Source organism: Gracilinanus agilis, chromosome 4 (genome assembly GCF_016433145.1).
Source record: "Gracilinanus agilis isolate LMUSP501 chromosome 4, AgileGrace, whole genome shotgun sequence".
NCBI classification, from domain to species: domain Eukaryota; kingdom Metazoa; phylum Chordata; class Mammalia; order Didelphimorphia; family Didelphidae; genus Gracilinanus; species Gracilinanus agilis.
Window position 1 is genome coordinate 444,339,572 of NC_058133.1, and position 27,733 is coordinate 444,367,304.

At 33.9% G+C, this 27,733-nt stretch overlaps 1 protein-coding gene across 1 annotated transcript in view; it reads right to left on the bottom strand.

The window, feature by feature from the left end:
- The window catches only part of DPYD (dihydropyrimidine dehydrogenase), a 974,103-nt gene that overhangs the window by 425,578 nt on the left and 520,792 nt on the right, over positions 1-27,733 (bottom strand). Inside the window, exon 14 of the mRNA XM_044672105.1 lies at positions 4,786-4,950. Coding sequence (XP_044528040.1) covers positions 4,786-4,950 — 165 coding nt within the window. The remainder of the gene's footprint in view (positions 1-4,785; positions 4,951-27,733) is intronic.

Below are 27,733 nucleotides of genomic sequence, written 5' to 3' on the forward strand. Positions count from 1 at the left end.
TAGAAGAAAGCTGGAGTACTATTATTATTGGAACTTGAATAAACTATGAATCAGTTTTCGCTACTTCAAAAAAAGTGAAATTTCTTCTCCTTGATCAGTAGACTATTATAGTACCCTTTAAAACAGTGGTTCCCAAACTTTTTTGGCCCTTTCCAGAAAAAAAATATTACTTAGCGCCCCTGGAAATAAATTTTTTAAAAATTTTCCTTAATAGGAAAGATAAATGCACCTGTGGCCATCACGGTCCCCCTGGATCACTGCAGCACCCACCAGGGGGCAGTGGCGCCCACTTTGGGAATCACTGCTTTAAAACATACACAGAGGGGAGGTGGAGCGAAGATGGTGGAATAGAGAATGAAAACCCAAATCTTTCTGAAAAATCCTCTGCAACCTCCATTAAAATAAAGCTTTGAAATGAATATAATAGTGGCAGAAACAACAATGGGACAGGTTAAGGTATTTTTTGTGTAGACAGTTTGAAATATAGGAAAGTCTGTTTCTCTGGACTAACGCAGGAAAACAATTTGCAGCAAGGCCACTCAAATGAGCCAGGCACAGGTCAATAGCAAAGCTCACCTCATCCCTCAGTGCTTGAGGTTCTGAATCTGGGCCAAGGCCAAGAGTAAGACTCAAAGACTCTGATTAAGTCAATAGCAGAGTATCTCCACATTCTCCACTCAAACTTCAGAGCCCCAGTGCAAACCCCCAGTGAAGCTCTGAGCCCCAGTAAAAGGCAGTCCACAGTATGCCTGGCTGGTGCAAGCCAGTGGTAAGGCCCATAGTGCCCTGAGCAAACAGTACTACTGGATCTGCAATCCAACAGTAGGCCCTGGGGAAAATGAATCGGCAATGGGAGGGGACTTCCAGAGCTCTCAGCCCACAGACTATTAAAGCTTGCAGATTCCTAGAACTAGATCTGATGGTAGCATGAAGAAAATATTTCATTTAAGTGATTGTCCCCTCTATCTGGGGAACAGAACCTACCTTTAAGATAAAAAAAAAAGGTTGGAGAAATAAGTAAATATCAAAAAAGACACCTAAGCATATAAAATTATTAGAGCAACAAGGAAGAAGACACAAACTCAAAAGGGGACAAAGAGTTAAAAGCTCTGAAGAGCTCAAAAAGGATTTCAAAAATCAATGAGAGGCAAAAATAAAAATGGCAGGGGAGCGGGGAGAAAGTGATGGAAGAACAAAATAATACCTTAAAAGGCAGAATTGTCTAAATGGAAAAAGAAGTATAAATATACACTGAAGAAAAGAATTATTTAAAAAGTATAATTGACCAAATAGAAAAGGAGGTTTAAAAATTTACTAAAGAAAATAATCTCTTAGAAATTAGAATTGGCCCAATGGAAGCTAATGAGTTCATGAGACATCAGAAACTTTAAAACAAAATTAAAAGAATGAAAAAATAGAAGAAAATATGATATACCCCCATTGGAAAAACAGCTGACCTGTAAAATAGATCCTGGAGAGATAATTTAAGAATTATTAGTCTTCTTGAAAGCCAAAATAAAAAAAATAACCTTGAGATATCATATTATCAAAAAAAAAAAAACCTTCTAGGATATTCTTGAAGAAGTGGGTGAAATAGAAATTGAAAGAATCCACTGATCATCTCTTGAAAGAAATCTCCAAATTGGAAAAAAAAATTATGGCCAAATTCCAGAGCTCTGAGGTCAGGGAGAAAATAATATAAGCAGACAGAAAGAAACAACTCAAATATCTTAGAGCCACAGTCAGGATTACAGAAGACTTAGCAGTTTCTACATGAAAGAATCAGAAGATTTGGAATGTGATATTCCAGAAGATGAAGGAGCTAGGTTTACAACCAAAAATCACCTACCCAGCAAAATTTAGTATATTATTTCAGGGGGAAAATGATTATTTAATGGAACAGATGACTTCCAAACATTCCTCATGAAAAGATCAGACCTGAACAGAAAATCAGATGTTCAAATACAAGCCTCAAGAGAAGCCTAAAAATGTAAATAGGAAGGAGAAAACTTAAGAGATTCAATAAGGTTAAACTGTTTATATTCCCTTGTGGGAAGATGATGCTCATAACTGTAAAGAAATTTGTCACTATTGGGCAGTTAGAAGGCATATACATAGACAAAGAGTGTGAAATTACAATATCTGGAAATCTATTTGAAAGGAAAAACACAGGAATTATACTCTTTTCACACAAATAAAGTCAGATCTAAACAATTGGAAAAGTTAATTGCTCATGGATTGACTGAGTTAATATAAAAATGACAATTCTACCTAAATAAATGTATGAATTCAGTGTCATGTCAATCAAACTTTCAAAAATTATTTTATAGAGGGAGGAAAAAATGTCCAGAATATCAAGAGAATTAATGAAAATAAGTGAAGGAATTTGGCCCAGCAATTCTCAATCTTAACTATAAAGCCATAATCCTCAAAACAATCTGGTACATGCTAACAAATGGAATGTTGGATCAATGAAATAGATTAGGTAAACAATATACTGTTGTGAAGGATATTTGCAAACCAGTGATAAATAAACCCAAAGTTTCCAGATTTGGGGAAAAAGAACTATTTGCTAAAAACTTCCAGAAAAATGTAAAACAGTATGGCAAAAAATGTCTCACACCCAACCCAAGATAAAATGGTTTATGATTTAGAATAAAGAGTGATTGCATAAGCAAATGAATGGAGCATGGAGATAGTCTAATTATCAGATCAATGGATAAGGGACAATAGATAGAGAGCATTATAAGATTTAAAATAAAAAATTTTGATTATATTAAAGTTTTTGTACAAACAAAACCAAAATTACAAAATTACAAAAAAAAAAATAAATAAACAAAAAAACACTATTAGAAGGAAAACAACAAACTAGGGAAAATATTCATGACAAATTTCGCTGATAAAGACCTCATTTCTCAAATATATAGAGAAATAAATCAAATTTATAAGAATACCAGTCAAAGCTATGTATAATCATGTAAAAAATGTTCTATATGACTACTGATTAGAGAAATGCCAATTAAAAACAATTTAAACAAATTAAAAACAAATCTCCTACATAGAAGACTGGCTGTTATGACAGTAAAGGAAAGTGATAAATGTTGGGAGAAATGTGGCAAAATTGGGATACTAATGCATTATCGGAAGAGTTGTGAATTAATCCAACCATTCTTCAGGGCAATAAAACCATGCATATCCTTTAATCAATAATACCACTACTATGTCTTTTATCTCAAAGGAGACTAGAAATAACCAAAAAGACCTATTTGTACACAAATATTTATAGAAGCTCCTTTTGTGGTAGCAAGAAATTGTAAATTGTGGCAATGTCCATCAATTGGGGAATGGTTGAACAAATTGTGATATGTGATGATGATGAACAGCGTGGTATTCTAAGAAGTGATGAGTAGTACAACTTCAAAGAAAACTAGAAGATTTACATGAATTGATACAGAGTGAAGTGTGCAAACCAGGAAACCAATGTACATAGTAAGAGCAATATTACATACTGTGGTCAATTGTAAAAGACTTATCTATTCTCAGAAATACAATGATCCAAGATAATACAAAGAATGCTATCCATCTCTAATGAAGGAACTAATGAAGGCTAAATACAGGCTGAAACATTAGTTTTCATATTATTGTATTTATGTGTGTTTTTATTGTGAGGTTTTGACTTTATATGATTATTCTCTCACAACATGACCAGTATGTAAATATGTTTTAGATTATCATACATGTATAATTCAGATCAAAATGCTTACCATCTCAAGGAGGGGGGAAGGAAGAGAGCAAGGAAAATAATTTAGATCTTATCATTTCAGGAAATGTATGTTGGAAATTGTTATTACAAGAAAGGAAAAATAAAATATTTTTAAAAACATGCACAGGAGAGGAAAATATTTTAAAAATTAATTTCTATTTATATCTTTGGTCCTTGTATTGCCTACATTTTCATCCTTTCCTACTTCCTTCTCCAAGAGCTATCCCTAATAACAAACAATGAAAAAAAAGGTGGGGGGAAACAGTTTGTCAAAATTAACTAATGTATTGAAAAAATTTGAAAACATATGTAATGTTTCCCACTCTTGTACCTTAGCTTCTGAAAAGAAAGGAGGTGAGAAGTAAGGACAACTACTAAGATGTGTCCTGTAGAGGAAAAGAGAGAAGGAAAAAACTGTTTTGTCTTTTAAAAAAATTCAACTTTGTGCAGAAAAGTCCTAAAAAGAATTGAATGTATATCTTCAACCATATTATAATCTGCATCATTCTAAAACATCATTTTACTAGATTAGAAGAGGTATTTTTAAAAAATGTTTGCCTCATAATTAGAAAAAGAGAATGTTATTTGTAGTGAATGATATCCAAAGGAAAGAGAGAGACCAGTTGTATCCAGCAGTGGCTCTGATTCTCCTTCTTATAAATGAAGCTCAGAGCCCACAATCTCTTCTTAAGGTCATCACCTTTATAAATCCTCACCACACACAGGGGAGAGCAGCTCAAAACACAAGAATTCCATTCCCCATCCCCCTGTTGATAGAGAGACTTTTTTTTTCCATCTGCATATCCCCATTTATAACAAAGCCTCCTGTTGTGAAGGATTTTTATGAGCTCTTGAGCTTTTCTATCGTTTTTATCTTTCTTAGTATCAGCAAAGCAACTGGCAGATTCTTTAATAAAATATATTATATACATTAATATTTATGAGCCGATAAATTGGATGTTTAAATAAACATTCTCCAACTTACGCCAGTTCTCTTGTTTTAAACGTTAAATTGCACTTACGTTGTCAGGAAAGTCAGCCTTTAGTTCAGTGACACATTGACACCAATATGCTGCTGTTTTCTCGCTGATGAGCTCGATATTAAGGAAGGAGCTTTGTCCTGGGCCATATACAGGGCCTGAGGTGATGCCCCGGATGATCCGTGGTGAAACGTTAGTCACAATGTCCTGTTGAAAGAGAAAAGATTCGAGCTATCATTTTTGCAATCTAACATTGCAGCTTTTATTATCTATTCCCTTCAATATAACGATGATTTACAAAGTCCCTTCTCATATCGCATATTTTCTAGAGTAAAATTCAAGAAATGTACTTTAAATTACAGTTAAATTGAACATATGATTTCAGGTGAAAGACTACATTTGAATATGCTGGAGACGGGGCAAAATCCTTTTCTATAATCTAGACTCACAGGCAAATAAAAAATATTTAAATACTGTTTACATTGATTTGAAGTATGATAGAAACAGTTTTGTTTCTCACTTATTGGTGATTCAATGAAGAAATTGTGGGCATAATGTATGAGAATCCATAAAAATCTCTTTCCATTGAATCAACTAAGATTTAAAGTGTGGCTTTATGTTTATTTAGAAAGATATACTTTGGAATTCCTTTTTTAGCAAAAAAAAAAAAAAAAGCCATCCAAAAAATGCTGGAGGCATTGGTAATTCGTCAGATTTTAGCACACTTTTTACCATGGGAGCTGGGTCAGATTATCTATAGAGTTGCAGTCATAAATGCAAATTCATTGGGAAGAAAGCCACTTTTCCCAAGACTAAAATGAGGATATCAATAACTTCATGATAAACTATAAACAGTAAACAGTAAAATTAACATGCTTGTTAAGTATAATTAACAATCCAAACTGCTTCTATGGTTATATTAACGAAGAACAGTAACATTTCTGACATTATTTAAAACTAAAAAGAAACAAAGAAGGAAAAATGTTTCTTTTGCCAACTTCTAATTAAAAATAATTTTGAGTAAAGGTCATTTAGTTAAGGATTTATCAGAATTAGTCATTTAAGTACCCCTCCTCACCATCTTGTCACTTTTAGTGAGATAACATGAACCCCCATTAGTATATAGCAATTAAGGTCAATTTACATATTTTAATTAAGAACCACCCCATATAAAACAATTAGCGTAATAGGCATACTAACTGGATTTCATAACATTTGGACGTTTTTCCAACTAGATAGACAGGAAACCTTAATTAGCATTAATTAGTGCTGATCTGCATATGTTTGATAAGGCATACCCTTGCCACAAAAGATTATTTATTCCTGAATCTGCCAAATGCTACAGTTGCAGAGGATAAAAGGACTTTTCTTCACATTGCATGTTAATTTCTGGTAATTTACATCCATTTTTACATCTGAATTAGTATATTATAAAATAAATGGTATAAATGTGACAATAATGCCTTGGCAAATATGTACATTTTGACTTATAGAAATCATATCAGTTAATTTTAATTCATTATCACTCTACTTCCATTGTAATCATTTTATAACATCATCAGCCCACAATCTGATTTGTTTCTTCAGACTAATTTTCCCATAATCTTTATGGGGGGCGGGGGGGGGGAGACCTGGAGGTTCTCTCCAGGACATTCAAACTGAGATTGCCAGATTTTCATTTTGGCAAATGTTTCATTAAAACGTGCCAGTCTTTGAAGGTTACACCTTACACTTCAGCACGTAGTCACTCTAGAGGAAGATGGCTTGACAGAGCTCTCACTGTAAACACTGAGGGACAGGAAGTCTGGACAAAGACAAATAAGAGTCTGGAGGAGAACTGCATTCATATATTGACTCAGTTTCCCTGAAATTCAGTAGGCAGCCAAATTTTCCAAATTGTCACAACTTCCTTGCAAAAACCCCTGAGGCAATCAATCTGAGGCATGAAGCGCCTTCCAGAGACCCTTCCAGCAATGGAGCCAGTCACAAAAGTGGTCAATTGTTATTAACTTAAATAAACTCACTACATTCTAGGTTAGAGCCATAGCACCAGAGTCCTCCTGGGATTCTAGGATTATGTCCAGGATTTGGTAATGTAGATTACCAAGATGGCAGAGTTGCCCACAGAATGAGGAATCAGAGTCCCAGAGTCTTGGAATGCGACAGCACATGCTACTTTGAACAGTTCTAAGAAAAATTGCAATCTGAGGATCCCTAAAGGGTCTCTAGGGAAAAACCAACCTTATACATTTGCCAGGTGTGATTTGAAGGTTTCAAGATAGGTTTCCCTGACCCACAAATACCTCTCTAGATAGCCTGAAATGGTCTTTGATTCCACAAATAGAAGTTAATTTCTTTGGGGTTTAAAAGGCTTTTCAGTCTTCCAAAGTCCCAAATTAAAATGTAAATATCCCTCAGAGGGGTAATAATTTAACCATTCTGAGCTAATACCACTGCCTGGATTGGGATTAGTTCACAATCAGCTAACAAGATAAGTGCTGGGAGAAGGACAAAAGAAGTCTAACAACCCAAAGGAGTTGGAGGAGATTCTTCAATTATAATCACTCACATTTAAATAGATCTTTAAGGCTTCTAAAGTGCTTTTATCACAGAAATCCTGTGAGGTACTGAAAGCAAACATTATCATCCCCATTTTATAGATGAAGAAACTGAGGTTGAGAGAAGTTATATAATACACAGCATCACAAAATATTGGAGATGGAATTAGAACTCACATCTTTGGAGTCTAAAATCTGTGTTCTTTCTCAAATATCTCCCCCTCTCCTGCACATACCTTTTCTAAAAGGAAAGAAAAGAGGAAATCTTTTCATTTTTGGCAAATGTTTGACTTTTCTGGCTTACTCCTTTCTGCATCTGCTGATCTGCCTGATCTCAACTCCTTGGAACAAGATGCTGGGCCAATACCACTTCAGGGAGTACCTGTGCTCCAATCCTTTCTTGCCTCTTTCTTTGTGTTACCTCAACAAATTAGATTATCAACTCCCTGGAGGGCAAAAAGTGTTTTTCTTTTTATTAATCATATCCCCAACATTTACCACAGTGCCTGCACTTAGTAGGTGCTTAATAAATATTTAATGGATTGGATTAGCACACTGGTGCTAAAGCGCACTGAATCTAAAGTCCAGAAGACCTGAGTTCAATCTGACCTCCGACATATGTTGTCGTTTTTACATCTTTTTTGAAAAGGGATGACTTCACAGGTGGTATCCTGATTTGTGTGTGAATTAGATTTAAGTGAAACAGTTTCACAAAATCAGTAGCCTCACTCTCTCTCCCAAAATAATTGAAGCCCAATGGCAAGACAGAAGTCAGGATGACTGGCAGTGACCCAGGATGCAGGGGATAACTTTGGCATCTTTGAAGTCTGACCAAGCACTAAGAGCTCCATAGGTAGCTTCAGCCACCTTCATGGCCAATCGAAATAAATGGTTTTCATCCATCCATTCCAGCAGGGAAAGTCTTCACATGCTTGAAGTAGAAATATTCCTAATTCACAAATGGATTTGAGGCTTGCACATTATACTCAACCTGGCTTATCCTGCCTGCCAAACTAGTTTTACTGGATTGTGGCCACTGCACATGCTTCAGCTTCTTGAAGCCACAGATGAGAATTTGATGAAAACTGGATACTAAAGGTGGATGAGCAGCCTAGAAAGGGCTCAGCAAACCCTCACACCAAAGATGCTAGACCTCCCTGAACCTTCTATACACCCTACACCTCAAACACATATTTATTAGCTATATAACAATAGACAAATATCTTAATATTTGTCTATTTCCATTTTTTCCACTGTAAAATGAGGACAATAACACCTATCTTGGAGGGTTGTTATAAGGATTAAATAAGATAATATTTGTAAAGCACTTAGCCCGGTGCCCCTGGATGTAGTAGGGTATACTATAGATGATTATTTCCTTCCCTTTGTTTCACAATTTTCTATTTCCCCCCAAATATGTCCCAATATAGGCTTTACTTGGATTAATGAATGCTTATGACTTTTTAAGCAAAGAAAACTTATTCGGAAGTGTCATCATATATCACAATTGCAGTCCTTTGGAGGGGCAGAAGGATTTGCAGAAGAATAAAAATCATTATCCCGTTCAGTAACCCTATGTCTCTTCATTACCTCGGATGAGATAGCTAACATTCTAAGTTTTGTATAACACTTCATAAATATGTCTCATTTCATCCTCACAATAACCCTAGAAGATGGTGCTAATATCTCCATTTTATAGATTAGGAAGTTGGATCTTAGAGAGGTTAAATGATCTACCCAGAGTCACATAGGTGATAAGTGTCCAAGTTAGTTTTTCCTTAACTTGAAGTCTAGTGCTCTATCCAATTTTCCAGATAATACAATATTAATTAATTAATGAAATAAAACATCGGATACATTAAATTAAAAATTAGTCATTGCTGTCCTATTGGTGATGGTGATTGTTCTCTTAGTTTCTAAGATTTTGAGTTAAGATTTGGCATAGAAGGTTTCCTAGTGAGGAAAAGATAGAGGACATGTTGTTCTCATTTCTCTTATATCCTAAGGACCGCTAATAAACATCTCTCAGTTTTTCCTATTCCTATACATATATTCCAATGTTCCGCATTAAAGAATATAAAATAAATCTTATGAGAAGGCAATTATGTATTGAGCAACTATTCAGGAATGGCCAAGTTGGATTTTCAGGACCCTCATTTTTAGAAAGGTCCTTCATAATATTATTATTATTATCAAGATTAGAGAAAGATGATGGTGAGAAGGGGTCATAAAAATAAAGTAAGGATAAAGGAAGACAGAAATGAAGAAAGATCACAGTTGGAAGGGGGAAAAAACTCTCACAAGACTCTTAAGTGAAGTATATTTTGTGTGTAAAAGAAGAGATATTGACCAGTGAGAGCTCAGTCCTTATGAGCATGTGGACGACTTGATGTATGGACTCTGGACCCTGTGCACATTTTCTTTCCAGTCTATTTACCGTAAGAAGAAAAGGAACTTTTGGATTGGCTATTGAACCAGAAATGAAAATGCTTACAAAAGACATTACCCATATGATTTGACCCTTTTTATTTACTTGTTGCCTTTGAGTATAAAGGCAAGGAATGCTTCAGACTTCCAGAGAGGGAGAGATCTAAGCTGCCTCTCCAACTTGAACCAGATAGTGATGGGATTTGAACCTAAGTCTTCTTGATTCTAGGTCTGTTGTTCTCAGCCTCTTTCCTATGCTTCAGGTTTTAAAAGAATACCTTTTTCAATAAATATTTACATTGATTTCAGATCTCTGAAAGAAGTTAAATAGAATGGACAATAAATGGACATTTGCAAGAAATGGATTTCTGAATAGAGGTCCTTGGCTTTTTGAAATAGTGAAAAGAATCTTGGATTTGTATATCAGAAATGACAATGACATAATCATCTGATTTTGTACAAGACACAACTCTTATAAACTTCGGTTTCCTCATCTATATACAGGTATAATTGCTACTTATCTCACAATATTCTAAAAGTGGTAAAACAGTAATAATGTATTTTTGTTATTTTTGTTAATTGAATCCACACCATGAAAATTCTGACAATTTATTCAAGCTACTGGTTTGGGAATACAAAGCCTCAGGTTTTGTACTTGTTCAGTCCTTTCCAACTCTGGGGTCACATGTAAACTAGTAAGTGTATGGAAGCAGAATTTGAATTCAGGTCTTTCTGTCTCCAATTCTAGTACTCTAGCCACTATATCATCTAGCTACCTATTTAGAAATCCTGCACTAAAGGTAAGGGAATAATATGGGGTTAGAGATACAATTTGTGTATCATCTGCTTAGAAGTGATACTAAAAAGATGAAGAATATTTCAATAATAGAAGAGCTGAAGAGAGCACTGAAGCTTTTTAAGTGTTTGAAATATTCCAGGAAAAGAACAGGTAGAAAAGAAAAGAGGGTCAAAGACAAAGATTGCAGAGAAAGGTATAAATTTAAGAAATGGGAAGAAGAATACGATTCATCATTAGATAAGGAAAATGAGCAATTTGAGAAGAAGCAAAACTAGATGAATGTACTGAGGACTCCAAGGAAATGAGAATATCACGGAAGACAGAATAGTCAATAGTGTGAAATGTTGCTGAGATCTAAATGGTTAATGAAATGATAACTTTAAAAAAAAGTTCATTTACTTGACCTCCTTATACCAATGAAGTATACTGTTATATTCATTAAGTGGTTTAAGCTTCCTAGTGTTACCATGGTTACTGCTAGAGGAAAGATAGCCACAATGGCCTAATAGTGAATAGAGAAAAAGAGCTTTTCAGTGATGTGTTGATAAGTGACTGTAAAAATATCTGAGGTCCTATAAAGTTTGTGCAGACAATCAAGGGAGGCAAATAAAAAAGAAAATGCTAGCCTGATTAAAAAATAATTTTGTTCATGGATTCCAGGGACATGTAGTAAATTGAAAACTCTATCATATACTAGCTGATGTGGCTTCTCTCATCCACAAGTCCAAGCTACCCTGGCAGCTAGATGTTCCCTAAACACACTCCAAGTAAAGAACTTGATAATAAAATTCATATGTAAGCAAAAATCTCTGCTTACTCTGTATGAAGGGCCATTTTAAAAAGCTTTTTAATTTATTTGAATAAAGCAAGCTACCCCACTGCACAAAGTCTTCCTCCTCCTCCTGTTTCTATCTCTAATTTGAAAAAGAGACTAGCACTCTGATTTTACAGTTATCATCATCCTGCTTCTCTTACTCATTCCTCTCTCATCTTTTACTTTGTTTATCTCCTACCTAAGGGTGTGCTGGAGCCAGTTCATACCAGCTCACAAGTAGAGATTATTAAATTTTCAGTGTGAACATTTATGCTTTGGAAATCAGCAAACATTATAAATCAGAGTTTGATTTCTTATTTTGTTGATCTCTAGACTTATGAAAATGGTGGAGAAAATGTTAACAACATAGATTAAACTTAAATGTGTGTTCTGTATACATTTTTTTTTGGAAAGTGAATTGTTAAACATTTACCATCACACTCCTGCTGCTACCCATTTCCTCCATTCCCTGCTCATCGATAATCACAGCTTGTCTTCTTCACATCATACAGTTTGAATCCAGGTTCCCTAACTTCCTTAACTTCCAACCATGTCCTCTACTCTATACCATATGTAGACCTTGGCATACTATGCAGCAGACAGTAATATGTTTTGGCTCAGTACTTTTGTTAAATGGATGTGTTTCTATGAGGACACGGCCCTGTGATGAGCCTGTTCTCAAGAGTTTTTTCTTTTTTATTTTTATTTAATACAAATTATTGTAACCTGATATTTTTCTCTGGGTTATCTTTTTTCGAGATGGACATTTTTACTGAACAGAACTTTTTGATAAAATAACATCTGGAAATGGGAAATTTTACCAGTGTAATTTTTATAAGAATAGAAAGAGGACCACTCAAGGCTGACCTGCTCTACAAGGGTGCTACCTACATTATTGTGTAGAGAAAAATAAGTCCTCTATAGGGCAGAATAAAATCTTTTGCGTCTTGTTGTATTCTTCCATGAGGATAAGACCATCCAGTAGATGAAGACATAGCAGGGAGGGAGAGGGGAAAAAATAAAACAAAAAACCCAACTGTTTTTAAAATGTGTTCTGTTCTGTTAAAATATATTTAAAATATTAAGCAGGGGAAATAAGATTTATCCTCTTTAATCAGAATGCTAAAGGAAGTTGCAAAACATTATAATGATAAGGCTTTAACAGCAGTACAATGGGTGTCCCCTTGCTAGAGGAGGAAGGAAAGAGAGGTGGGAGAAAAGAGTAGATTGCATTTAGTTGAGGTTTGGAAAAGATGACCTCTAAGTTCCTTTCATCTTTGAAAATACAAACCCTATGATCCTAACAGTAGGAATCTAATTCAAAGTAACTTAAGCATTCATTATAAAGCATGGTTAGTTAAAGTGTCGAGCACAGAATGCAAAAATGTAAGACTTGGCTAATAATAACCTGTATTTGAAAACCCAATCCACCTCTTTCTCCACCATTCAAACACAGCAAGTATTATATTACTGTCCAACAGATTCCTAAAACCTTTGCCATAACACGTGCAACTCGATTTAGAAAATAAATATCTACCACTTCTTTCACTATTTTGCAGAGGTGAGGTTATGGACACAGAACACAATGTATAATATCAGACTTTTTAGATGTGTTAATTTCACAGAACTATTTTTCCCTCCTTTTCATTTTTTATAAAGAATAGCTCTTTTGAAGGAGGAGAGGTGATAATAAAATTACCTACATAAAATTCTTTAGTATATCAAATGTACTTCCTATGAAGGATTTAGGGGAAAATATGGAGAAGAGTGTCCAAAATATTGTACAGAATGAGAAGGTATAGTTAGGCTGTGATTGGCTATTTGTAGGAGTAGCCAACTTGATGAAATCATTCCTCATTTAAATATTGACATTTATTATTGAAAAGCTTTCCCTTGTTGCACACATATACTATCTTCCCTTGCTTCTAGTATTCTATTTGGTTGTATGCCTTGCCAATTCTCAGTCTGTAAATCATCATAAGGGTTATTTGGATAAGGGAAGACTTACCGTCAAGAATTTTTCTTTTCTTTTATGCAAATATGAAAATAACAGAGAAAATACTAAAATATTTTTAAAGGACTAAAATATTTTTTAAAGGCCAAGTGGAAGGGACAGCTTCGGAATTCCCTATATCTTCTTGCAATGATTGGTTTAAATAATTATCATAAGTGTATGAATTAAGATAATTAATCTACTAGCAAATCAAAGTGGCTGGAGACAGTATTTATGAAAAATCTGACCAACCTCAGGAGTCAAGCTGTCCACTGGATTTGATTTATCTAGGAGTTTCTTACTATAAGACAAATTGAGAATAAATTGCAATTTGATCCAGGAAATTAAACCCAAGTTTATTAATCAATCAATCAAAAAAAGATTTATTAAATACCTACTACATGCCAGGTACTGTGCTAAGTGCAGGTAATGTTATGTGATAAATAATAATAACCAAAATTAAAATGAGTTATTTTCAACCTGTTTGTGAACATTTTATTTCCTTAAACTTTCCATCAAATCATATTTTCTATTAATAATATGTAAATTAATGTTTAAAAATATTTAATATAATTCCAGAAACAGAAGCTTAATTAACTAGATGGTGTTTATCTCTTTCAGTGATCCAAACCTGAGATTACTTAACAATGTGACTATTGTTATCTCCCATTTACTATGTTCTGTTTCCTTAAGACATTCTCATTGATGGTTCATAAAAGATTTATACCCACAGAGAAGTCTTAGAAGGAAAGGAGCTTTGTCAGTAAGGATGACAGATGGATGAGAAAGTGATTAATTAGTAGACAAACTGATTAGATCATTGAGTTCAATGTTCAGATAGATAAGAGGCTGTAGATACAGATATAGCAAAACTATAATTAGAAATTTTTGCTAGCCTGTTTTTGAAACAATCCTGTGATTAGTCTTGAAGAAATCTTTCCAGGCCTCAAATAGCAGATATGAAGGTGTAAGGATGAGTCAGTTTTGAAAACTATTAGAGTTCCTCAATTATCATGGAAGACTTTTCAATGACAATGACAAACACTTTTTTAAACTGGTTTGATTTTTGCAAAGCCATAGCATATCCAATCTTTCTACTCCAATACAAAGAGAAGGACCCCAAAGATCTAAGTAACAGGAACTAGAAGGTCCAAACCAATTTAATTAACTTTAATTCATTCATTAAGCTGCTACTCAGTACATTTCCTAAATGAAAACAAATGAAGGAATTTCTATGCTCAAGAAGCTTTAGATCTCAGGAGAAATCAGGTCTCAAGAGGATAGAAAGCCAGAGCTCAAATCAGGAGAACCTAGATTCAAATCTGGTCTGAGATGCTTCCTGTTTGTGTGACCCCTGAGAAAGTCACTTAACACTGATTTCCCAGCTCTTGCTGGTCTTCTATCTTAGGACTAATATTGAGGTAGAAAGTATATATGAAAAAAAAAATAAAAAAGCTTTAGTTCTGCTGGGATGGAAAATGAGCTGAAAGAATTATAGTATAGTGATTCTGGATGATTTTGTGGTTCTAGGATGGATGGTTCAACCTCCATAAAACCTCCTTACTGGTCTTCCTGACTCAAACCCTTCTCATCTCTAATCTATCTTTCACATGACTGCCAACAAAATAATATCTCTAATGCATGAGTCTGACCACATCACTGCCCTGTTCAATTAGAACTAGGAACTCCCTATTATCTTTAAAATCAAATGCATACTCTTTGTGGCATTTAAAACCCTTCAGAATCTCTCTTTATTATCTTATTATATTTATATGCTCCCTTTGTACTCACTTTTATCCAGCCATATTGGTCTTTTTGCTATTCCTCATTCATGTCACTCTATTTCCCATTTCCATGCATACTGGAATGGAGTCCCTTCCTTACCTTCATCTCTTAGAATCTCTAAAGTTCTTGAAAGTTCCATCCCAATTTAGACTTCTTGACACCCCTTCCCCAACCACCCAGTTTCTGGTACTTCCTCCTTCCCATCCCCGCTTCCCTTTCTCGATTTTGTATAAACTTATTTTTATACATGTTTACTTCTAGGTTCACCTGTTGACTTTCCTTCTGTAGACTGTAAGCTCTTTGAGGGAAAGGACTATTTCATTTTTTATTTTTGTTTTCCTAGTGGTTACCTCAGTACATAGAACATAAATACTTAATAAAAGGCTTTTGATTGAATGACTGATCAGCTGATATATCTATATAGCTACATACATTGTATATAGTGTGTGCATATGTTCAGTATCTTACACTTCCGAATATTATGGTGTAGGGACAGACAGTGACATAGGATTATATGAGACTTGCATTCACTTTTAGCTCTAAAATCCAGATTCTATAATTTACGAGGACACTTAAGGAAACCATTCTGAGATCTGAAGAAACATGGCTAGAGTGAGCAGCAGTATGGTGAAGACCTCCCTGGATTGGAATTCCTCCAAAAAGGCAGCAAGAACAGGGATGATTTCTGTCTTTGTAATTATATCCTTGGCATCTAACAGAATGGCTGGTAGTATCAGACACTAATACACATGTGTTAGGTGAATGATAAACTGATTCTTGCTGCATTAATTTCTAAACTTTGCTGAGACTCAATTTCCTTACTGGTAAAAAGGAGGAAAAAAATAGAACCTACGTCTCACAGTGTTGAGAGCAATATTTTGGAAGTCTCAAAGTGCTATAAAATATAAATTTATTATCTTAATTTTTAAAAATCATTGTTATTATTATTTCTAACATTACTACTTTTTTACCTACCAATGCTGCTGCTGTTAATACTACTAGCCAAAGTTATATATTAGACATGTTTGTAAAATGCTTTTTTTTTTATCTTAGGCCAAATTTGTGAGTCAGATAAACATAAGCATAGCATAGTCACCTTCTTCTACATTATTAGGTTTTGATTATTCTGGGAAACTCTTTCCAAATACATCCTCTTTGTTTTTAATGGACAGATGTAGCATAGATGTGAAATTTAGTTTATGCCAACAACCTTGAAAATTTTCAGAACAAGAGAAAGAGAAGTATTTCAGTTGACACATCTAGGAATATATCTATTTTTAAAAATGTGAAGTAGGCATGAGATTTAATAATTAAAATAATAAAGTTTAAATCTCATTTTTCTCATAATTCTAACATCTCTACTCAATAACATTCTTTCAGGCATTAGGCCATAAAGACGCTTGTATGATAATTACTAAATGCCATTTAAAAAATGTATTATGTCCTACAGCACTTAGCCTTGACAAACAATTACTAGATATCACATTCAACTGAATACAAAAAAGCAATCTTTATCACAAGGTTAAAATTAGCCCTGGAACAATGGATGCTTTCAAAGCAATTTTAAACCCCAAACTGCTTTGTACCAGTTTCTTCTGAGGGAAAGCAAACAAATAAACCAAAGGACATTTGAAAAACTTTTTTTCAATAGTGTGTTCTCTCCCTGTCTCTCTCCATTTATATATATACACACGTATATATATGTACGTATATACACACACAATGTAGCTCATTTATTTTATATGTATATGTTTTATAATTCTATGTAAGATACATAATTTCAAGAAAATGAAAAATGAGATTATTCTTGGATTAAAATTCCCTAAAAGTAGAATTTATCTGTTGCTTCTAATAGCTGACCTCAGAATGTACTATCCATTACAGAGATATACCTTTGCCTTGATATCTATAGTTTAAGGCTGAGGAATATACCTCAAAATCTTCCAAATTAAGGGAAACAGATTTATTTTCATAGCAGATAATTTGATCAGTTCAAACTAGTCAAATGAGCTATATCTATACTGGTTCTGATCTCTTAGTGCATGCATTATTTATTTATTTTTTTTATTCAAAGAGATTTTATTTTCCCAATTACACATAAAAGCAATTTTCACCATAATGCTTTCCAAAATTATAAGATCCACATTGTCTCCCTCCTGCCTTTCCCTCTCCCCCTCTTTTAAGAGCAATTTATAAAGCATTTGTAAAAGGAACACAACAGTGCATCATCTTCTGATGGCTAAGTAAATGGACAATGTTCAGGGTATAACAGCAGCTCATGCTCTTAACACTACTTTCCCCAAAGACAAGTACTGCATATAGGAGCTCAGAGTTTAAGAGATGTTGTTGTACCCAAATTTTAATACCTAACCCAGGTTCCCTCATGGCCAGAGGAATCACACTGACAATGCAATATGCAAGAAGAGGCTCATTCTTTACTAGCAATAATAGCTAGGGTCCCTAGGCAGAGAGGTATGCCTTAACCAACCCCAAGGCTTCCTCAGCCAGGGGTTTATATAGAAATGTTTAGGGAAGGGAGCTGGTACATACATAATCATCAGGGTAGTGACAGGGACAGGTGGTCAGGAAGCATCAGGCAAGGGAGGGGGGGTTCTGGGTCAGGGGTCTGGAAGCATTTGGAAACATTCATTAAGGAGGTAAACATTCATCTGGGCAGTAAACATTCCTCAAGAAGGTAAATATTCATCAGATAAGATAGCTTCAGGTTGGAAAACATTTTAGGCTCATCATAGGGAGAGATAAGGAAGACTGTACTGGGAAACATTGGGGGCTGGGGGTAGCTTGCCCAGGCTAGAAATAGTCAGACTGATTTTTAAGTTCAACAATGTTTTTAAAAATTGCTATTAAACATGATGGTAATTATATCTAAAGTGACTTTGGAAGGCAGTCAAGAGATAGAAATAAAAAGAATGTTATGTTAGACTTGGAGTTAGAAAGTCCTATGTTCAAACTATGCTTTTGACACTCACTAGCTTTGTAAACCTGGGATAGTTACTGAATATCTCTGATGCTTGGTTTTCCCATCTGTAAAATGGGAATAATAATCATAGTCTCCATCATGTAGAACTATTTCGTGGTCATGTGTAATGACATGGCTGATCCTTTAGTGTAGATTTCAGGGTCATAGTTTTAGAACCAAAAATGGATTTTAGAGGTCAATGAGTCTCTTGTCATTTAGTCCTTTTCAGTAATGTCTGACTTTTTGTTACCATTTTTGGGGGTTTTCTTGGCAAAGATATGGGAGTGTTTTGCCATTTCTCTCTCTATTTCATTCTAAAGATGAGGAAATTGAAGCAAATGAGATCATAGATGAGAAATTTGAGGCATAGAGAGGTGAAATTGTGTAACCTAGAATTAAAAATTAAAAATTAAAAATCCAGACCCCTATATAACACTACAGTGAAAAAAGCTTGTCTGCAGGAATTTCAAACCTGCAGACCTTTGATGTCCAGATCCTAACCCTTGCATGATAAAACAGCCTTATCTATGGGAAATCCTACCTTTCAGACATCCCTCTTATCTACAGGAACTCCCACCTTGCAGACATCCCCCTATCTGAAGGAATTTCAACCTTGCAGACATTCTGTCCCCCAAGATCCTGCCCCCCCTCACCTGCTGCCTGCTCATCCTTAAATATTTGGCCCCTGCATAGCTCAGGGTCCCTAGCCTTAAGCTAGACAATAAAGTACCTTTGCATTTTGCATTGCTGGCCTCACTCATTATTGGGATCAACTCCCAGCACTTCAAAATGATTTAACTATGGTCAAACAAGAGTAAGAAGTGATGTCAGAGAAAATGGCACTCAGTTCTCTCTGATTCTAAGTCTAATGCTCTATGTATTATGATACTCAGCAAGTGCAGGAAGGGTAAATGCAAAGCAACTTGAAAGTCTCTTAGGGAAGGGCATAATTATGAAAGACTATGGAAAAAGAAAATGGTAATTTGAGCATAGGATAATTCTAAGAATAAAAGCTAATTGGGAAAAAAAAAGTTGGTCTAAGAAAATTCAAATTTCCAAACGAGAGTTAGTTTAAAGCAAGTTTCCATTTAATAAAATATATTTTGATGAAATGCCCTCAAGCAAGGAGTCCTTAGTTGACTATAGAGTTAGAGTTGACCTATTCTTCCTTCTGCATTCAAAGAAACAAGAAAAATATGTAAAATGGACCAATACAACCATAAAAGAAACAGGAAAACTATATGAATCCATCAGATAGTATTGTAATTCTAACAGAAAAATAAATATAGAAATAAGTAATTGAAGCTTAGCTCAACCAGACTCTTCTTCATGTTGTTAATCTCCACCCTTCCAAAAAACATGCTGGCTAGTGCTACCTGTTAGTTCTTATAGAAAGTAGATGGCATATCAAACACTTCTTGAATTTGTAGTTCAAATCCATCCTCAGACAATGACTACCTGTGTGACTTTGCACTTTACTTAAACTGTTTCAGTATCAGTTTCTTCATTTATAAAATGGGGATGATAACCCCTACCCCACATGGATGATGTGAAGATCAAATGACATTACATATGTAAAATAGTTCATACATCCCAAAACACTAGATAAATGCTTTTGTTCTAGGTTAGTTGGTTATTTATGCCTGACCCTTTGTAAACATATTTAGGGTTTTCTTGACAAGGATACCAGAGTGGTTTGCAATTTTCTTCTACAATGCATCTAAAGGTAAGGAACTGTGGCAAACAGGGTTAAGTGACTTGCCCAGGGCACAGCTAGTAAGTATGTAAGGATGGATTTTATCTTAGGTTTCCCTGACTCTAGGGCTGACACTGTACCACTTAGCTGCCCATAGAAATGCTAGTTATTATTTATCATCATCATCATCATCATCATCATCATTACTATTGTTATTATATACAGCTGCAGTTTTAGGCACTTGCCTTTTGAAATTAACCCCTCAGTGGAATATCAAAAGAAAACATGATCCAGTGATTAGTTGAGACTGATAAATCAGACCAGAACCAAGGCTCAAGGAAAAAGAATGGGTATAGAGGACTCTCTTCTCAGTAGGGACAATAGGTCATGAATCTTCCCAAAGTATAGTTAGGAGAACAGGAATCTGTCCCATTGATGAGTGATAGATTGGTCATAGATAAGATCAGAATGACTATTTGGAGAAGAATGACTGATTTATTGAGTGTTCCCATCTAAGAGGATAGGACTTATCCATTCAACAAAGCCTTTTCAAATCTCCTAATTTTAAGGTTAGAAGGAAATCTGACAGTTCAGATATGTTAGTTGATAACTGTTAATTAATCATGTACTAAATTCATTAGATACTGTGTTAAGACTGGAAAAGTGCTTCTCAAACACAACACAAGATGTTAGAAATTAAAGGAAAATTGGTGATTGTTAGCATTTGTTTGTTTATATACCCCAAGGTTATCTATCATAAGCAGCATGAAGAATCAAAAAGTTTACTAGGCTGATAATCAGAAGATAGTAGATCCAGAGCTAGAAGGGACATCAGAATTTTTCTAACCAAGCCATCTCATCATACATATGAGAAAATGAAGGCTTAGAAAGGTGAACTCATTTGTTAATTGAGCAGTTACAGAGAAGTTTATGGAAAAATCAGGAATCCCACTAATGTCTTCTGATTCCATCATCATTCTTCTTTTTATAGAACCATATTTCCTTGTTTAATCAGGGAGTACTTGATTATTAACCTATATTATGGTTGGGCAATGCCAACATTCATTAGGTTGTAATGTTGGTATGAACTTTTAAGCATTACAATTGCATTGACATGAATATCAAACTCATTAACAACATAATTCAAGATTAGCATTAGTAACTTTTTCTAATATGATAAATATAAAAACTTGCCTGAAAGACCATGTACATTGTAAGTTACCAAAAGTCTACCCCAACTGGAGATAAATAAGCAAAGATGAAATGCCTCCTTTTTGATGAATATAATTTAAGGAGGATTCTTGTTCAGGTGCAGGTTGGATTATATCATCTCTGTCACTTCCAACTGAATTCTTCTGATTCTGTGATTTGGGGATATAGTGACTTAAAAATGTTAATAATAACTTCTGGAAAGCTATCTACCTCTAGAGAACAAACTGTTGGACTATGAATGCAGATGAAAACATATGATTTATCACTATTTGTCTATATGATTTGGGGTTTTTGTTTTATAAGATTATTCACTTACAAAAATGGATAATATGGAAATATATTTTGCATGATAATACATATATAACCCAGACTGAATTGCTTGTCAACTCTGGGAGGGGGGAGGGAAGAAAGGAGAGAGACAACATGAATCATATAAATTTGGAAAACATATGGGGAAATTTGTTATTAAAATAAAATAAAGATAGATGAAACATTAAAAAATAAAAAATATGGAAATATTCACTGCAAAAAAAATAAGACCTTAGGACTGATTACTAAAGACTAAAGAATAATTGTTATATGATAAATTTGTAGAATGACAATTTATCTGCTAAATGAAACCTCAAGGAAGTTAACAATAAAAAAAACAATGGATATATAAATGAAATGCTACTATTTGATCTGGGTTTTATTACAAAATGTTTATGATTGAATTCTAGGTAGTTAATGACAATAAGGCATCAATGATAGTCAACTCTCTTTAATACCAGCTATCCAAAGGAGTCACTATTAGCAGGTTAATGGTATTTACAGCTAAACCATGTGCTAATTATGACTATTATATGGAAATAACTTATTATTACCTATACTGATTTGAAGCTATAACGCAAATGTTTAGCTTTGTTCTATCATGACCAATGATAAGGTCTTTATTGGGGAAAGGAAAAGGAATGAATCATTTATATAGTTCTTACTATGTGCCAGGAACAGTGCTAAATGTTTTTTTCAAATATCATCTCATTTTATCTAAAAAGATCTAACTTTAAAAATTATAATCAGGAATTTAATTAAAACTCTCCATTCCAACATGTATTTAAATTGTACAATCTCAAACAAACAAAAAACCTCAACTGAAAATAAAAGAAAAGGAAGAGACTAAGCATTCTATAAAACTATGCTACTAGAACAGATGTTCAATAAGTTGCAGTACCACAGTCCTAATATAACTAAAGGTTGAGGTACTATACTAGGCAGATGGCATGCAGGAAAGAAAGAAATGAAGCAAAGGAAAGCAAATGCTATTATTATCCAGTTCTGCATACTTCTTACCACTTTAGCTTAAAGATGTGCTCATACTGAGAAGCTACAAAGAGAAATTATCAATAATAAATTCACAAGCCAATTGTATTTATATAAGTTTATATGATATTCTTATAATCCTGTAAAGGTGTAAATAGAAGACAATGGGATTCTGTGGTTGGGAAACTTTTATCAACAATTTCAGACACCTATATTAGGCATTTATATAGACGAATTAAATATTAACACACTTTGATCCAATCCATGGTATAACTTTAATTACCATTTTCTCTTAGGAAAACCATAAAAATCAATGTACTTATAACTGTTCCTAAGTAGCAGTCTGATAAAAAACACCATTAGTAAATTGTAATCCATCATGGAGAATATTTCATCTAAAAGTTGCTATAAGTAAGTCAAGCCCATAATATTTTCCTAGAAAGAAGATGAAAGTTTTTTTCCGCTTTTTTAAAATTATTTTTATAAAGAGACAATTCCAAAATGACAACATTTGAATGGGACTGATATTTTATATGAATACACATGCAGTCAAATTTAATCACGTTCATGTATGCATACATACTGATCACTTTGTTTTATGAAACTCCAAATTGACTTTTATTCCACCAGAACTTGCCTTCAAGAAATCCAGACTGATTCTTTTCCCAGATGAACAATAAACCATCGAACACCCATTAAGTACCCTACCTAGGACTAACTTCTCTTTTTGCCTTCTTACTTTCTCTTTTTATATCTAGGCTTCTTATAGGTATTCTAGCATATGGTTATATTTTCTTTTCCAAATCTCTATGTAACTAGTCAGTTGTTCTTCCTGGTTTATATTCCCTAAAGCATATATAAGTAAACTAAAGAACCTGGGATTATAAATAAATAAATATATATATGTATATATATATATATATATACATATATATGTATACACACACACATATATATTTCATATATAATCTATCTCTATCTCTCTATCAATATCTCTCTTTCTCTCTCTGTCTGTCTGTTTGCCTGTCTGACTGTCTCTCTATCTCTCCGTCTGTCTGTCTGTCTGTCTCTCTCTCTATCAATCTATAAAACCCCAAGTTCCTTAATTTGGAGGAAATTCCCATTATTGGCATCTTTCCCTAAGACAGTATTCCCAGAGAAGTGGTGACTTGTGGTTCCGTATGGTGGCCAATGAATTTTGTCTCCCTTGTCCTGATTAAAGATGTGTTCAATTATAACTACTTTGGTAGTTCTGTGTTTTTTCAGCTTAACAATACACACAGCCCCTGCAAACCTGTACCACCNTATATATATATATATGAAAATATATATATATGAGTTTTTTTTTAAATCAATGACTTCTTTGGGGCTTAGGAATGGAATTTTGGAGTCAAAGAGTGTGGACATTTTTGGCAATTTATTTGCATAATTTTAAAATGCTTTCTGAAAAGTAGTACTAATTCCTTGCTCTACCAACAATGGACTAGTTTGCCTATCTTTCCCAAACTCCTCCAATTTTGAATACAGAATTCTTATATTTGGTCATTTTTGCCAATTTGCTAGGTATGAGACAAATCCTCAATATTTTTTAATTTGAATTTCTCTTTTTATTTGTCATTTAGCAAATTATTACATATGGTTCTTAATAGTATTAAATTTTACTTTTTAGAACTGTTTGGTTATCTCCTTTGACCAGCTTATCTACTAGGAAATGGATTTTATATACACACATACAAACATATACTCATATGTATGTTAGAAGTCTCTATATATCATGGATACCTAAATGTTATGTAAGAACTTTATTCAAAGATTTTTCCTATTTTACTGCTTCTCTTCTTATTTTATATATATTAACTTTATTAGAATGGAGGTTTTTCAATTTCATTTAATCAAAACTTTGTTTTATTTTTTGTGCTTACAGTTATATTATTCATAATTACGAATATATTTATCCACACCTATGAAAAGTACACAGTTTCTCTTATTTAACAGCATCAACTTGAATATTGAGATCAAATATTCCATTTTGAATGTGTTGTGAAATACGGTGGAAGATATTTGTTTAAGCCGAATTGATAACAGATTTATATTTTTCTTAGAATTGAAACAATTGAAATAATGAGTTCTTTCCTAAGTAATTTATGTTTTCTGTTTATTGAACACTGGGTTATTACTTCTAATTCTACTTTGTTGGGTCTGTTTTATGGATCTACTTCTCCATTTAAAAAAAACAAAATTCATATAAAATGTTTTTGATGATTGCCACTTTATGATACAATTTAAGGTCTAGAAGTGCTATTTCCACTTCATTCCTACTTTTTATGATTTCCCTTGATATATTAGATCATTCACTTCTCAAAATGATTTCATTATTTGATGAGATCTGTTTTTTGAAGAATCTATAGCATCCCTTAGCAATTGTCATTTTTCTAAGTTAATACAAATTCTCCCTTTCATAGTATGTATGAGAATTTTACCCAGAAAGTAATCTCACTAACACATAGTTTGAGGAATTAATGTTCTCTTTTTTTGAAACTTGGCAACTTTCCTATTCTACTTGATTTTAAAAATATAATACATTCTCTTCTCTACCTCTTCTCATAGAGAAAAATGGGAGCCCCTTGAGAGCAGATATTATTTCCCTATCATCTAGCTAAGTGTCCAGATACAATGAGCACTTAATTTTTGCTGTTCGTATGGTTAATTTTATTGGGGAATTAACAAAATATATAACATGATTCAAGTATGTTTTATTACTATGAATCAGATATGAAGTAATGTGCTTGAAAAAAATTTACTAAAAAATTACACATAATACATTTATATTTAAGGAAATGGATGTGACAAATGAAATGACAATTGTTTGGCAAATAAAAAACACTGATCACTAGGAGGAAAAAGAGAAATAAGAAAAGGCAAAATTAAATGAGATGCAAACATCTTGGTGTTTGAGGTCTTCTCAGAATCATTTTACACAGAGAATTGTTATAGTTTATATACTGTCTAAACAAGTAGCAAGCTCAAATTGGAATTGACTTCCCTTGAAATTCCAAAATAAGATAATTATTCATTCAAAAGCTTAAAGTAAATGCTTGTATTAGATACATAATTTTTATATATTTTAAAATCTCATTTTTCATATGTTATAAAAATCAAGTTTCTTTTATCTCCCTTAGATATTCAGGTGCAATTTTATTAAGTTTTATTAAAAGTTCGTGGTCCAAATACATCATTCTGGTTTCAGTCATTCCTCTAGGATACATGTGACAAAGCAGAAATGATTTGTATTATTTGCAAAATTTCAGTGTACATCATAAGCTAAGTATAAATTGATATAGATTTATGTATATAAACCTGAAAGAAATGGACCCAGGAAATGAGCAAATATAATTGTTAAGGATTAGACTTGTGAATTCATCTACAAGGATCATTCTTCTGGCCCTTGTTAGAGTAAGCCTGCTACATCTCCACCTTTGGGATTCTAGGGGTCCCTTGAGGAGCTTGGAGGTGTTTGTTTTACTGTTAGCAGCTTAAGTCTTCACTGGTTTTTTACCTCTTCTTCCAGCTCCCAGCTACTAGTCATCAGTCCATGATTTCCTTTTCACCATTTAATATTAATAAAGAAGAAAAACACAAATCTTTTCCCCTGGACCTACAGGGGCACACCATTTACTGAACCCTTTCCAATATCTGGGGAGGGACTTTGCCCAGTTTCTCCATAGCATTGCTTCCACTCAATTCATAATCAATTTGCCTAATCTCAGAGTCATAAAGCTTAGTAAATGCCAGAGACCAGACTTGAACATGGGCTTTACTAACTCCAAGTCCATCATTCTGTCCACTATTCTATACTGTTTCTCTATGCAAACCCGTGGATCAGCAGTAGAGATAAGAACACAAGAAAAAAGAACCTGGGGAAACTTGGGCTGCTGCAGCCTTGCCAATGCACGCTGACAGAAGTTCTGTGCTGAAAGAATTCTGGAGTGATTCTAGAAACATCAATAACTTACATGGCAAATACTGAAATATGTTTTGTATGATAGGAGCACATGTATAACCAATATAATACCGCTTACCATCTTAAGGATCAGGGAGGGAAAGAAGGGAAAGAGAGAATTTGGAACTTAAAATAATAGGAAACAAATACCAAGCATTGTTTTTACATGTAATTAGGAAACAATGAAGCATTGCTGAAACATCAATAATTTTACTTTATCTTCATCTCCTTAAAATAGATTTTAGCTACATCCAGACCTAGATGGAAGCTCAGGGGTAATTTTTAGAGGAATGGCTGGACCTTCTCACGTGTCTACCTCTTAAGGCTTTTCAACTTTGTTGTTGTTGGTACCTGTCATGCCCTTAAACTCCACTGGAGAAATTTTGATACAAATGTCATCTAAGGGTTTAGCAGTTATGCATATCCTCTGGATATGAAGTCACAGATTCATCACAGACTCTTCACAAACAATACTACCTGAACTGTGGAGAAGCCTAGCAGTCCCTCTCCAGCCACACAGAACATACCTCAAGGTAATGTAGATATCACCTACTCTCCTAAATTCCTTTCCATTCTCTTGATATGCTTTGAGGACTCATGGGGAGAGCTACAAAATTACCACAAACCACTTATTACCTTTTCTTTCTCACTTCCTCCTGGCAGGATGGTAGACAGACTAAAATTGGCTTCCTTGCTTTCTTTCCAATGAATACTTTGGTTAAACATAGATCTAGGTATATGTAGAGATGCTAAAGCATTTACCTGATAATATAGCTCCCTTTGCCATCCTTTTAGTATCTGTGCCACTCTTCTTGTTTTGCTAAAAAAAATAACTCAAAAAAAAACCAAAACCAACAAAAAAAACCACTTTGTTGTTGTTGCTGTTGTCATCATTAATCTCTACTCCTTTCAATTTATGATATAAGAACTCTCCTTTTCCCTTGGAAGCTTATATTTTGGTGAAATTCACCATCATTAAACACTCTGTGATTTTTGAGTAAAAATAGTAGCGTTTTATTTATCACCCTGTCACTAAGCCTGGAACTATACTCATGAACCAGACACATCACTATGGCCAAAAAATGTGTACCAGAGATTAAAATTAGGCTAATAGTAGATCCTGGCATTTTACCATGTCACCTGCAGGCCAATAACTTTTTCCCCTGACTCTTATCCCAAAAGTTCTAGTATATTTTCATTTGTAGCATATTTTGTACTATACCCCCAATTAGAAGATATTGTAGCTTTTTGAGATTCTTTAGTCATTTCTTACTTCTCTTTTTTGCTGTTTAAAGCAAAAGTAAGATTCAAATCAGTGTAATAGCAATGGTGATTTTTCCCCTCCAAACAAGGGTATGTAGGTTATATTAGCTTTTTCCTTTGTCCATCATCTCTTATGAGATGTCAAGTGAAGATCAGAGATCATT